Below are 12,670 nucleotides of genomic sequence, written 5' to 3'. Positions count from 1 at the left end.
CCAGGAATACTTGCTGTAAAGAGTTGTCTGCTTTGAAAAAGAGAGATCCTTCAGGGGTTGCAGATTCTTGCCTGTCGAACTTCTGTTTAACCCGTCAGCCTTTTCAGAACCTGTCGTTTGTTCACAGGTAAAATCGTTTTCATGAAACTGCTTTTGAGAGAAGGAGCTAGTCTGTTCACCTACAGATCCGAACTGATTAACTCCAAAACCCAATACCTGACTGCTTCAGCCCCTGGCTCCTGCCTTTAACTACATTATCTTACTAAGCTGAACACTGTCTCTAATTAAATAAATAATCATCTACTCCCCAGGGAACCCTCTTTATCTAAACACAATTCCATTAGCCCAACTTCAGCAAACAATATACATGGCTAAAATTGATTATGATCTTTTACAATGCTTTAATTATACCTTTGTCCCCAAAGGTGTCTGCTGCCTTTCAAACCAGGATTTTTGAAAACATGGCTGCAGCAGTCATCCTATCCCAGGCATTTAACATACACATAATACAATATATCTAAAATTACGACATTCATCACAAATGCTGACTAAGTCACTGACCAATTGTAGCCACCAATATTCTACAGCTGTCCTAAATTTGACAGCTGGGGTCAAAGCAATAGTGTGGACCTGTTGGGTGGTGCTCCCTGTTTGGAAGGACTTTGGTAAGTTTCTGGTTTGCCCACCTCTGTGCCTTTTTACCCAATTTAAATTTATTGAATGTTCTTTATGGACATATCTGGCCAAATGGCCTGTTTCTGTCCTGTAAATGGATTACACTATTGTTCAGTTTGGTTCTCATGATAGTTCGGTGACATTTTGCAGTTGAATAGCTTTGGCTCATTTGCATTGTGATGAACTCTTGGAAATATCTTAATTGAAAAATGATGAGTTACCCCCGTTTGTCTTTCTGTCACTAGATCATCTCCTCCCTCAATCCTCCAGGGAATGTTTAAACCTCTGTGATTGTTCAAACATATCTGAGGGTGACTGCTTCCATTTTTAGAGGGAGGCAAGGCAGCTCCCAAACTTGCACAATGAGGACAGGCAGGTTTGACAGTTTTGCTAAGGAACACATGAGGGGGTGGGGCTGGCGGAAGTGTGACAATCGCCCAAGCCTGACGTTTCCTCCTTTGAGCAAAATCATTTCAACCCATATTTGAACTCCATTTTCACAAGCTTACCGTGTTGCTGTGGTAACCAGCACAGTGGTTAGCACTGCTGCCTCACAGTGCCAAGGGCCCGGGTTCAATTCCGACCTTGGTTACTCAGAGTGGAGATTGCACTTTCTCCCTGTGTCTGCATGGGTTTCCTCCAGGTCCTCTGGTTTTCTCCCACAGTCCAAGATATGCAGGTTGGGTGAATTGGCCGTGCTAAATTGCACCCAAGTGTCCAAGGATGTACAGGTTAGAGAACAGGACGGGGGAGTGGGCCTAGGTAGAGTGCTCTTTCAGAGGGTCGGTGCAGACTCGATGGGCTGAATAGCCTCCTTCTGCACTGTAGCAATTCTATGGTTATGCTGGTCCTGATGCTTGTTTCCTTTTCACAGGACGTCCTTTATGAAGCTGGAACAGTTGCTATTAGCCCTGAAACTGCACATGGAGATGCACCTTCCTCTCACCTCTGACCTGGAACAGCTCAATCATTCATTCTTCCAGAATCACTCCAGAAGCAAAGAGGAACTTCTAGAACCCATGTGAGCTGCCCCACCTGAGCAGGAAGCTGAACCATTTTACAGTGTAACCTACAAGCATGCTGATGTTCAGCTGACCACCTTCACGTAATGACACATTTCATCAGCGTACTAGGCACAATCAAACCTGCAAGTACACAACTGTGCTGTTTATAATCCTGCGGGAAGACCCTTAAGCTTTAACATTTCACTGGACAACAAGGCTACTCGACAAATGTAAATAGCTGGCCACTTCCGGTTGGACACAGGGTGTGGACAGTTTACGGGAGATTGGTGTAAGTGGCTACTTCCACAGAGATCTCTTGGAACCCAGGGCACCTGACACATGATTTGTAGATAAATGAATCCCTGCAGTTAGCGGCGGGATAGAGTTACTGCTCAAGCTCTGTGGTAATGTGCGAAAGCAATTTGGGCAGTGTCATCCAGCTCCTATTAGGCATAGACTCTCAGCATAGAAATGCCACTAACGTGGCCAATTCTCTAATCAGAGGGGGCCACAGGATGGCTGGTGTGGGAGTTGGAAAGTTGGCATACTGTTCAGCTTGGGGCAGAAGATGGGTCGCGCCCTGCACCTGATGAATGCTATGCCTGAGCTGGGACTGAATGATACTGTCAGCACGGACCTGAAATTAAACTTTACATTCCAAGCACTAACATCCCTGATCTCGATGAACGCCAAATTAGAAACTGGTTTTATGCATCCAGCAGGGAAAAACCAACTGTTGTAGCTCATCCCAATTTGGATACATTGGTGATTGGGGGCAGGGGGGGTGGGGAGGAAACCAAAACTACAGCTGAAATTTCAAACCGCAGTTACATCTCATCACTTAAATAAATAATGTAATCAAGGCATATGGTCCTGTGTTAGCTTATTACTTTATCAGGATCTGGAGCCATGCGGCATGCAGTGAGGAGCTGCTTTAGTTGAGATTTAACTCCTTTAATGGACTGAAAAATCAACTGTGCTTAAAGTAGCTCCCTATTAAATGAAAGAGTATCAAAATGGTGACTGCTATAACTTTAGGCATTGCAGTTTTGGAATATTGTAAGAATATTATCACTGCATTGTACCACCTCATTCTAGAGTGTCCATTCCAGATTGAGTTGCACTGACTGATCCCACTGAATCTCTTCAGCCTCCCAAGCATCACTCTGTCTTTCCATTTACGCACTGCTTCTTCCTCCCTGGCCTTAACCACCCTCCCCATTGATAACAACTCATCCTTTATTTTTGAACAGTGGTGCAAAGCACCATCATCTGACAGCCCAGGTTTATACGTTAGAATTATATTTGAACTAAGCATTTGGCTGGCTTCTTTCCCATTGTCTATTTTCAGGAGAATTCGGTGATGGTCTCTGCGCCCTTTTCTGTGATCTCTATCACACACACTTGCCCATTATGCCTATTAATCTTGCTCCTTTCATGTTCTCTGTTCCAGGGATTTCAGTTGAAGGCCATCTTATCACTTTTATTCACATTCATCTGGAACCATCTGATTTCCAAGATGTCCATTTGGTGTTGGTGGCAATTTTTAAAACTGTATGACCGTACTTAATCCAGCATCTTCTAACACTCGTCATTTTCTCTTGCTTCGTACTCGTCACACAAGATGACCAGATTCCTCCCCTTCCTCTTCTCTGAAAGATCTTGTGACACCTCATAGTTACGGCACCCCTTGGACATTTTGAAGTTACGGCACCCCTTGGACCTTTTGAAGTGAAGTTGGTCTTTGATCAAAGCATTGCATCCATCTAAATCAAATGTAATTTTAATCCTTGCACCATCCAACATGCAGCCATTGCTTTTCCTTGAGCTTTAGATTTGGGTTGTGGTCTAGGAGTGGGGGCATAAAAACTCGTCCATTTAGTTTCCGAGGAAATGTTCATCTCCTCGTTTGTCGTTCTACTCCCGTGAACTCTATTCGGATATGGACTTGAATTCCTGCAAAGCCGAAAGCATCCTCTCTTGGGTGCACAACACTGGGGCCCAGCTAGGCGTAAACACATGGGCTCTCGAGCCAAAGCCATGCTTTCCATCTAACTATCCAAGCCTGGTTGGGACAGAGCCACCATCTGCTCGGAATATAGTGAAGCTGAATGTAGCACTAGTGGCTGCCGAGCATCACTTGACAGTTCAAAGTTCACACATCTCAATAGGTTGGCAGAGATGTTAAGTAAACATTCTTATGCATGATGGGTGTGGAGTAAAACCCCTCAGCATTGCTTCACGGTGTACCTTCATATCAGTTATATCATGGGTTTAAATGCAGAGCAAAGTTCCCCGCATTTGCACACCCACACTATTTCCCAAGGACACAATTCACTTTCACTTGGATGTCTTCAGTAGTCAAGGTAGAAACTCCGGTAACCATGGAGGAATGTTATCTGCTATAGAATGGCATCTATTTTGTCTTTATTTCCGGAGATTATTTCTGGCCTGTAACTTGCTTTTCATTAACCATCTGGGGGTGGGGGGGCATTGAAAATATACTCAAAATAGCATTTTTGTTGTGAGCACAGTCTGAATCCTAAAGATAATTTCACGCTGATGGCTAGTATGGGAATTGGAAAAAGGGCACCATAATCTATTTGGGTGATGTTCTGTTCTGAGATTGGGCTGAGGCACAAGGGGAAATATGTACGGGGAACTTTGCTCTGCATTTAAACCCATGATATAACTGATATGAAGGTACACCGTGAAGCAATGCTGAGGGGTTTTACTCCACACCCATCATGCATAAGAATGTTTACTTAACATCTCTGCCAACCTATTGAGATGTGTGAACTTTGAACTGTCAAGTATCTGCTGATTTTAAAAGATTTGCAGTTGGTGTGAATTAAAAAGGCTGCTTCAGGAATGATTTTCCACCGTGCATTAGGACCCAGGCCGCAACCTTTATTTAACTTTGCAGAGAGTACTGGAGAGTTGCCATTTTAGCCTTCACAAAGGCAAGAAAATAAATAAAAGATTGACACGACCCCCAGCCCCGTCTGCCAGTTGTCGTTTAAAAAGTTAGAATTGGGTATCCCAAGCACCACCTTAATGAAGAGATGTTGCATGTCAATAATGTATTTGAATTAAATGTCCCAAGTATCTCCTATTCACTTCACTTTTCATTAAATATTTCACAGTTCTGTATCACTATGTCTGTACTAACATGGGTATACTGGGGGGTGGGGGGGATTCTGGAATCTTTCAACTGCCTGATAGATGTGGGGCTCCCGTGAGGTAAACGTTTGTAACTGTTCCTCCTCAGGCTTGTCCTTGCAACACTTTTTCTTTCTGCATTTGAAGTGTCGAGAACCTGATTACAAGTGGCTGTTGTTACGTATCATTTATTGTAACTGTCTTCAGGAGCTTTGAAGGCCTAACATTGCAGTATATACCGTGTGGATGGTAATATCAAAATATTCACCAGTTTGCAAATGACAAGATGAAGTGTAGAAAGCTGAAATTGTTGGGCGGAATTTCCCGGCTGTTCAAGCCAGCGGGATATTCCTGTCCAGGCGCACAGGATTCCCGACAACAAGGAGTGCAGTCAACGGGAAATCCGACGAGTAGGCCAATAAATCCCACCCGTTTGCTTTTGCACATTACCAGCAGTGAAGGAAATTGGGTTCTCTCTTTCCCACCCTGATTTCAATGTTTTTTGATGGAAGCAGAGTTGCAATTACTAAGATAAATGGCAGTTGTGTTGTGGAAAATGAGCCAGTTGAACTAATTTCATTTGCCATGTCTGGGCCTCATTATCAGTTTAATTCTATCACCGTGGGTAATAAATCTTTCCCTTGAATAACTGATGGCTGGGAAAACTTCCTTGCATGGCCATCAATTGAAGACTGAATCGGGTTTGCCTGTGACCATCAAGTAATCCGGCAACACTTTCCAACTGGATTGGCGGTCACTTAAATGACTTAAAGAAAGTTTTGTCTGCAATTGAGAATCTATCGCCCAGAATGTCACCTTGTGAGATAGGGTACCTTGATAGGGAGAGGAGGTGGAGTAATGTTTGCATAAATTTGGAAGTTGCTGAGCTCCCACAATCAAGTGCTGCATGGTTTCTGTATTCATTAGATTGCACTGAGGGAGATGGGCACTAAACTCCCAGCAATCCTGGAGATCTAGCTTGGCGATGCAATATTTTAAACCGCTCCCATGGTTAGAATATAGCTTTGTGTTTGAATGCAAAGTTACAAACTATATGGCTAAAGTGAGTCAAGAGAAGGGTGTACATACATCTCAATCTTCGGTTACTTCAGAAACTAGCATTAAAATTGAAAAAAAAAGAACATCCAAATGGGACCACTCTCTGGTTCGGAGGGCCAAGCTGGAACAGTTAACTCCCTGAATTAGTGGCAGCAAATTACAATTGGCCTCGGTGCTCCTGGCTTAGGAATGGTGGAGAATTCGAGCAGGGTCCTGCTTCTGATTTCCATCCAGTATCCCCTGCAACAAGGGGATTATGGTTACAACAAGGGGATTATGGTTGGAACAAGTTTGAGTTCGGTTTCAATGTCTTCCATGGTCAAATAGCCAGGTTAGACAATTATTGTCTAAACTCCTTTTGAAGAATGGTAGTTTGGACTGTTGGCAGACTTGGATGCCTTCAGTAGTCAAGGTAGAAACTCCGGTAACCATGGAGGAATGTTATCTGCTATATGATGGCATCTATTTTGTCTTTAAACTTCATGCAATCATATTTGTACTGTGGTCATGGTCACACAAGGCACAAGTTAATAATAGGATAATCATTGCGCAAAATATATTCATAAACCCAATTGACATCAAAACCTCTGCCGGCAATATACAGGACCACATGTGCTCAGTGGAAAATCCCTGAAAAACTCATCGCACTAAATTAATCTGTGCCTTGTTTAGCCAGAGCTGCCATGACCAGTGGTTGGTTAATGTTATTTATGAATTCAACTTGCATTTTCTAACATTGTTAATTTATTGTTTCTGTGAATTCAGTCATATCATTCCAGTGTTTCGTTCCTCATGTTTATGTTTTGAAACTGTGAACATAGTGCACTTTACACACAGAAGGGTGACCTATGACAGAAATTCTGTAAAGTATTGTAACAAGAAAATGGAATAAAACCAGCTTCATCTCAAACCAGCAACTTTATCAACTTCTGGCACATCCTGTTTAAAAACAAAATATCTCGAAACAGTCAGACTTCCTGCTCACTGTGCAATGAACCCTGATAAATAGTGTTAGTATTTTGAGTGAGGTTGTGAATGTTAAAGAGGCTGCCGATGATCCTTAACTTAATTACTTCAATAAAATCTTGATGTATAATCAAATTATCCGTAACACGGAGAGAACATTAATAGGAAAAAGATGCAAAAAGGATTTATTTTCTGATGGAGGGTGATCTTTTGAGGTTTGGGCTGGGGCAGACTGGAGGGGCAGAGCAGAAGCAGCTTCACTGCGCCTAACAATGCTGGGCGGAATTCAACTTAGCCCGACGCATCGGCGATCAGGCGGAGAATGGCTTCCATGCCCGGAATCTGGGCAGGCGCCTGTTTGACGACAGTCCGCAATCTGCATCATCGGGACGTGCTGCGCACAGTCGCAACACCATTGGCTCGTCATCAGCCGGCCCTCCTGCGCGGCTCCGCCCCCGATGTGTTGAGTTCCCGACGGCGCAGGTCCCAGCGGTCGGGAATCTGGCGTGCCGGCTGCGGACAGTGTCCAGCGCCGCCACACTCGGCCAGGATATGTGCTGCTGACCGGGTAGCTTCTGCTCGGGCTGGGGGGAATGGTGGGGGGTGGGCTGTGGGGTCGCGGTGGGCAGGTACGTGGTCCAACACGGCCGACGTCATGTTTCCAGCGCGATCGGTGCAGCTTGCATGCGCGGCCTGGGTCCCGGCGATTCTCCGGCTGTTTGCTGCGCGATCCGCGGGTATTTCACGTGGCACCGGTGCTAGCCCCACACCGGAGTCGGTGAGGGGTCCACGCCACTTTTCCTGTCGTGAAACACCCACTGATCCTTGGTTGGCGCCGAAACGTAGCCTCGGGAATGAAGAATTCTGCCCGCTGTGTCTGGGTGGGATGCTTAACACTGACATGGGATATCCAAATGGAAAGTATTCCATGATGCTCGATCAATAACTCCAGAAGCGAGATTGGAGACAATTGAAGGCTTTATTACACTAGATGTTTTCCCCAGCAGCGCAGGTACAGAAGGCAGCTGGTGGGGAGACTCAGGCAAGCTTAACCAATGAAAACAGTACCTCCTACACCAATGGTCTTACAGCATTACAGGGTACCGTAATACCTCTAATACCGACTACTACATTCACCCCCTGGTTTAAAAAAAAGAGTCTGGCGGGTTGGTGGCCTCGCATTACACAGTGGTAGAGGTTAAGGTTATGGAGGTACCCGGTATACATCAGTACAGTGGTTTTGCCTCGTTACATCGCAACTATTTACAAAATTTATTTACAGTTCAGAATGAAGCAATTAGTCGATCGGGGGCCCTGGTCGTCCTCTGCGATCGTCGTAGCTTTGGTGGTGATGCAGGCGCCGGCTCGGGCATCCGTGGCTCCGGGAGCGTGGCTTTGGCTTCTTCAGCAGCTTCATCAACCCTAGACGGGATCGGTGGAAGGACCGATCCACCTGGGAAGGGGGCGGCTGTGGGGTGCGCTGGTGGGAGGGAGGGTAGGATTGGTGGGGGTATGTGGGGATCCAGCGGGCGGCAGGTCCCGTAGGGAGACCGTATCCTGTCGGCCGTCGGGGTATGCTACGTAGGCGTACTGAGGGTTAGCGTGGAAGAGATGGACCCTCTTGACCAATGGGTCCGACTTGTGCGCTCGCACGTGTTTGTGGAGCAGGATGGGTCCAGGAGCTGCCAGCCAGGTTGGGAGTGAGGTCCCGGAGGAGGACTTCCTATGGAAGACAAGGAGACGTTCGTGAGGTGTTTGGTTGGTCGTGGTACACAGCAGTGACCGGATGGAGTGGAGGGCATCCGGGAGGACCTCCTGCCAGCGGGAGACTGGGAGATTCCTGGACCGTAGGGCCAGTAGGACGGTCTTCCAGACCGTTCCGTTCTCCCTCTCTACCTGTCTGTTTCCCCAGGGGTTGTAACTGGTCGTCCTGCTCGAGGCAATGCCCTTGCTGAGCAGGAATTGACGCAGTTCGTCGCTCATAAAAGAGGACCCCCTATCGCTGTGTATGTCGGTGGGGAAACCGAACAGCGTATAGATACTGTGGAGGGCTTTTAAGACGGTGGCTGCAGTCATGTCGGGGCAGGGAATGGCGAATGGGAAACGGGAGTACTCGTTAATCACGTTCAGGAAGTACGTGTTGTGGTCGGTGGAAGGGCGGGGCCCTTTGAAGTCCATACTGAGGCGTTCAAAGGAACGGGAAGCTTTTATCAGGTGCGCTTTCTCTGGCCTGTAGAAGTGCAGTTTGCACTCCGCGCAGATTTGGAAGTTCCTGGTGGCTGTCCTGACCTTGATGGGAGTAGGGCAGGTTGCGGGTTTTAATGAAATGGAAGAATCGAGTGACCCCCGGGTGGCAGAGGTCCTCGTGGAGGGCTCAGAGGCAGTCCACTTGTGCGTTGGCACATTGATGCACGATCAATTTCACAAAGACTAAAGTTGGGTACAACTGTGGCTTTATTACAGTCAAATGCGTGGCCTCCTGCTTCAGCTGGCGAAATGGCAGGGCACTGGAGGTCATGCATATTTATACAGTTCTCTGTGGGCGGGGCCAGCCGGCAGGAGCTACCGGCGAACCTGTATTTCAGGTCCAACCTCCCATCTCCTATTGCAGTGGTTCACCACATTCACCCCCTGTTTAAAAAGTCCGGCGGGGGTGACGTGAAACTATATACAATTAGTGCAATTATGTACAGTGGTAGGGAATGAAAAGTCCATGTTGACGGTCCAGAGTCCGTCAAAGGTTCACCAGTTCTGGTGCTTTGGTGCTTCGTTGGGAGCGGCGAAGTCGGTGGTGGTGGAGATGGAGGTGGCACCGATGGCGGTGGTGGCGGTGCTGATGCTGACCAGTCATCAGGGAATTCCAGGAGCGTGCAGAAGTCCTCTTCGTCCTCTTGTGCGGAAAAGGGGAGGGGGGGTGCTCTGGTGGGGTCAATATTGGCAGCGCGGTGGGAGGTGGGTGTGTGTGTTGGGGTGCATTGGTGGGGGGGGGTATTGGGGTGGAACCTGACGGTGCCCGGTCCCTGAGTGAGACAGTATCTTGGCGGCCGTCGGGGAACTCAATTTGGCATATTGGGGGTTGGCGTGGAGCAGGTGAACCCTGTCCACCAAGGGGTCCGCCTTGTGGAGTCGGACGTGCCTACGGAGAAGGACCGGTCCAGGAGCTGCGAGCCAAGTCGGGAGCGACATCCGCATGTGGACTTCCTGGGGAAGGTAAAAGGACGTCCATGGGGTGTGTTATTAGTGGCGGTGCACAATAGTGACCGGATGGAATGTAGAGCATCAGGGAGGACCTCCTGCCAGCAAGAGGCTGGGAGGTTCCTGGACCATAGGGCAAGCTGGACGGCCCTCCAAACCGTCACATTCGCCCGTTCTACTTGCCCGTTTCCCCGGAGGTTGTAGCTGGTCGTCCTGCTGGAGGCTATACCCCTGCAGGAACTGATGCAGCTCATCGCTCATGAATGAGGATCCCCTGTCACTGTGGCTGAAGGCGGGGAAACTGAACAGAGCGAAGATGGTGCTGAGGGCCTTGATGACGGTGGCAGACGTCATATCGGGATGGGATGGCGAAGGGGAATCTGGAGTACTCATCGACCACACTGAGAATGTACGTGTTACGGTCGGTGGAGGGGAGGGGCCCTTTGAAATCCACGCTGAGGCGTTCAAAGGGGCGGGAAGCCTTCACCAGGTGCGCACGGTCCGGCCGGTAGAAGTGCGGCTTGCACTCCGCACAGACCTGGCAGTCCCTGGTGACTGTCCTTATTTCCTCGACGGAGTAGGGCAGATTGCGAGCTTTGACCAGATGGTACAATCGCGTGACCCCCGGGTGACAAAGGCTGTCGTGTAGGGCCCGGAGTGGGTCCACTTGTGCACTGGCACATGTACCTCTGGAGAGGGCTTCTGGGGGCTCGTTGAATTTACCATGGCGATACAAGATCTCGTAATTATAGGTGGAGAGCTCGATTCTGCACCGCAAGATTTTATCATTTTTGATCTTGCCCCGCTGTGTGTTATTGAACATGAAGGCTACCGACCGTTGGTCCGTAAGGAGAGTGAATCTCTTACCGGCCAGGTAATGCCGCCAATGCCGCACAGCTTCAACGATAGCTTGGGCCTCCTTTTCGACGGATGAGTGTCGAATTTCAGAGGCATGAAGGGTGCGGGAAAAGAATGCCAGGGATCTGCTTGCCTGGTTTAGAGTGGCGGGTCTGCCTGCCTGGTTTAGCGTGGCGGCAAGGGCGACGTCTGAAGCGTCGCTCTCCACTTGGAAAGGCAGTGACTCGTGCACTGCGCGCATCCCGGCCTTGGCGATGTCTGCTCTAATGCGGGCGAAAGCGTGTTGTGCCTCGGCCGCGAGGGGGAATTGGGTGGGCCACTGAATGAGTGGGTGGGCCTTGTCCGCATAGTTTGGGACCCACTGAACGTAGTAGGAAAAGAACCCCAGGCAGCATTTGAGGGCCTTGGGGCAGTGGGGGAGGGGAAGTTCCATGAGGGGGCGCACACGGTCTGGGTCGGGCCCGAGAAGTCCGTTTTGGACTATATAGCCGAGAATGGCTAACCGGGTTGTGCTGAACACACACTTCTTTTTGTTGTAGGTCAGGTTGAGAAGAGTGGCAGCGCGGAGGAATTTATCGAGGTTGGCATCGTGGTCCTGCTGATCATGGCCGCAGATGGTGACATTATCTAAGTACGGAAAGGTGGCCCGCAAACCGTACTGGTCGACTATTCAGTCCATCTCTCTTTGGAAGACCGAGACCCCATTTGTGACACCGAAAGGGACCCTAAGGAAGTGGTAGAGGCGACCGTCCGCCTCGAAGGCAGTGTATGGCCGGTCCGACTTCCGGATGGGGAGCTGGTGGTAGGCGGATTTCAGGTCAATTGTTGAGAAGACCCAGTACTGCGCAATCTGATTGATCATATCAGATATGCGTGGGAGGGGGTACGCGTCGAGCTGTGTGTACCGATTGATGGTCTGGCTGTAGTCCACGACCATCCTGTGTTCCTCCCCAGTTTTAACCACGATCACTTGGTCTCTCCAGGGGCTGTTGCTGGCCTCGATAATAACCTCCTTAAGCAGCCACTGGACTTCGGACCTGATAAAGGTCTTGTCCTGGGGGCTGTACCGTCTGCTCCTAGTGGCAACGGGCTTGCAATCCGCAGTTAGATTGGCAAAAAGGGGGGGGATCGACCTTGAGGGTCGCAAGGCCGCAAACGGTATGGGGGGGGTAAGGGCCCGCCGAATTTGAGGGTGAGGCTCTGGAGGCTGCACTGGAAGTCCAGGCCCAACAGGAGTGCAGCGCAGAGGTTAGGAAGGACATAGAGGCGGAAGTTACTAAATTCTCCGCCCTGGACTGTGAGGGTGACTGTACAAAAACCTCAGATTGGGGCGGAGTGGGATCTGGATGCGAGGGAGATCCTTTGATTGGCAGGGTGGACCGCGAGGGAGCAGAGACTTACCGTATCTGAGTGAACGAAGCTTTCGGTGCTCCCGGAGTTCAGCAGGCACGAGGTCGCGTGGCCGTTGATTTTAACCGTCGTCGACGCGGTGACCAGGTTGTGCGGGCGAGATTGGTCCAGCGTCATCAAAGTGAGCTGCGGGTAGCCATCGGATGCTTCAGGTGGCGAGTGAGTCCAGAGACCCTGTGCGGGACAAGATGGCAGCGCCCATGGTGCGCACATTGCGGGGTCGGGACAAGATGGCGATGCCCATGGTGCGCACATTGCGGGGTCGGGACAAGATGGCGGCGCCCATGGGGTGCACGTGGCCGAAGGGGGACAAGATGGCGGCGCCCATTGGTCACATATGG

The 12,670-nt window shown here is 49.2% G+C and overlaps 1 protein-coding gene across 3 annotated transcripts in view; it reads left to right on the top strand.

The window, feature by feature from the left end:
• Positions 1-6,817, top strand: part of limk1a (LIM domain kinase 1a) — a 63,860-nt gene extending 57,043 nt beyond the window's left edge. For all 3 annotated transcript variants that reach the window (XM_072469347.1, XM_072469349.1, XM_072469348.1), the window contains one exon: positions 1,550-6,817. In XM_072469347.1, the coding sequence (XP_072325448.1) occupies positions 1,550-1,700 (151 nt within the window). In that variant the 3' untranslated portion in view covers positions 1,701-6,817. The remainder of the gene's footprint in view (positions 1-1,549) is intronic.
• The last annotated feature ends 5,853 nt before the right edge of the window (positions 6,818-12,670 follow it).

Source organism: Scyliorhinus torazame, chromosome 12 (assembly GCF_047496885.1).
Source record: "Scyliorhinus torazame isolate Kashiwa2021f chromosome 12, sScyTor2.1, whole genome shotgun sequence".
NCBI lineage: Eukaryota > Metazoa > Chordata > Chondrichthyes > Carcharhiniformes > Scyliorhinidae > Scyliorhinus > Scyliorhinus torazame.
Note: the sequence above shows the minus strand (reverse complement) of the source record. Positions and strands in the feature narration are given on the sequence as shown.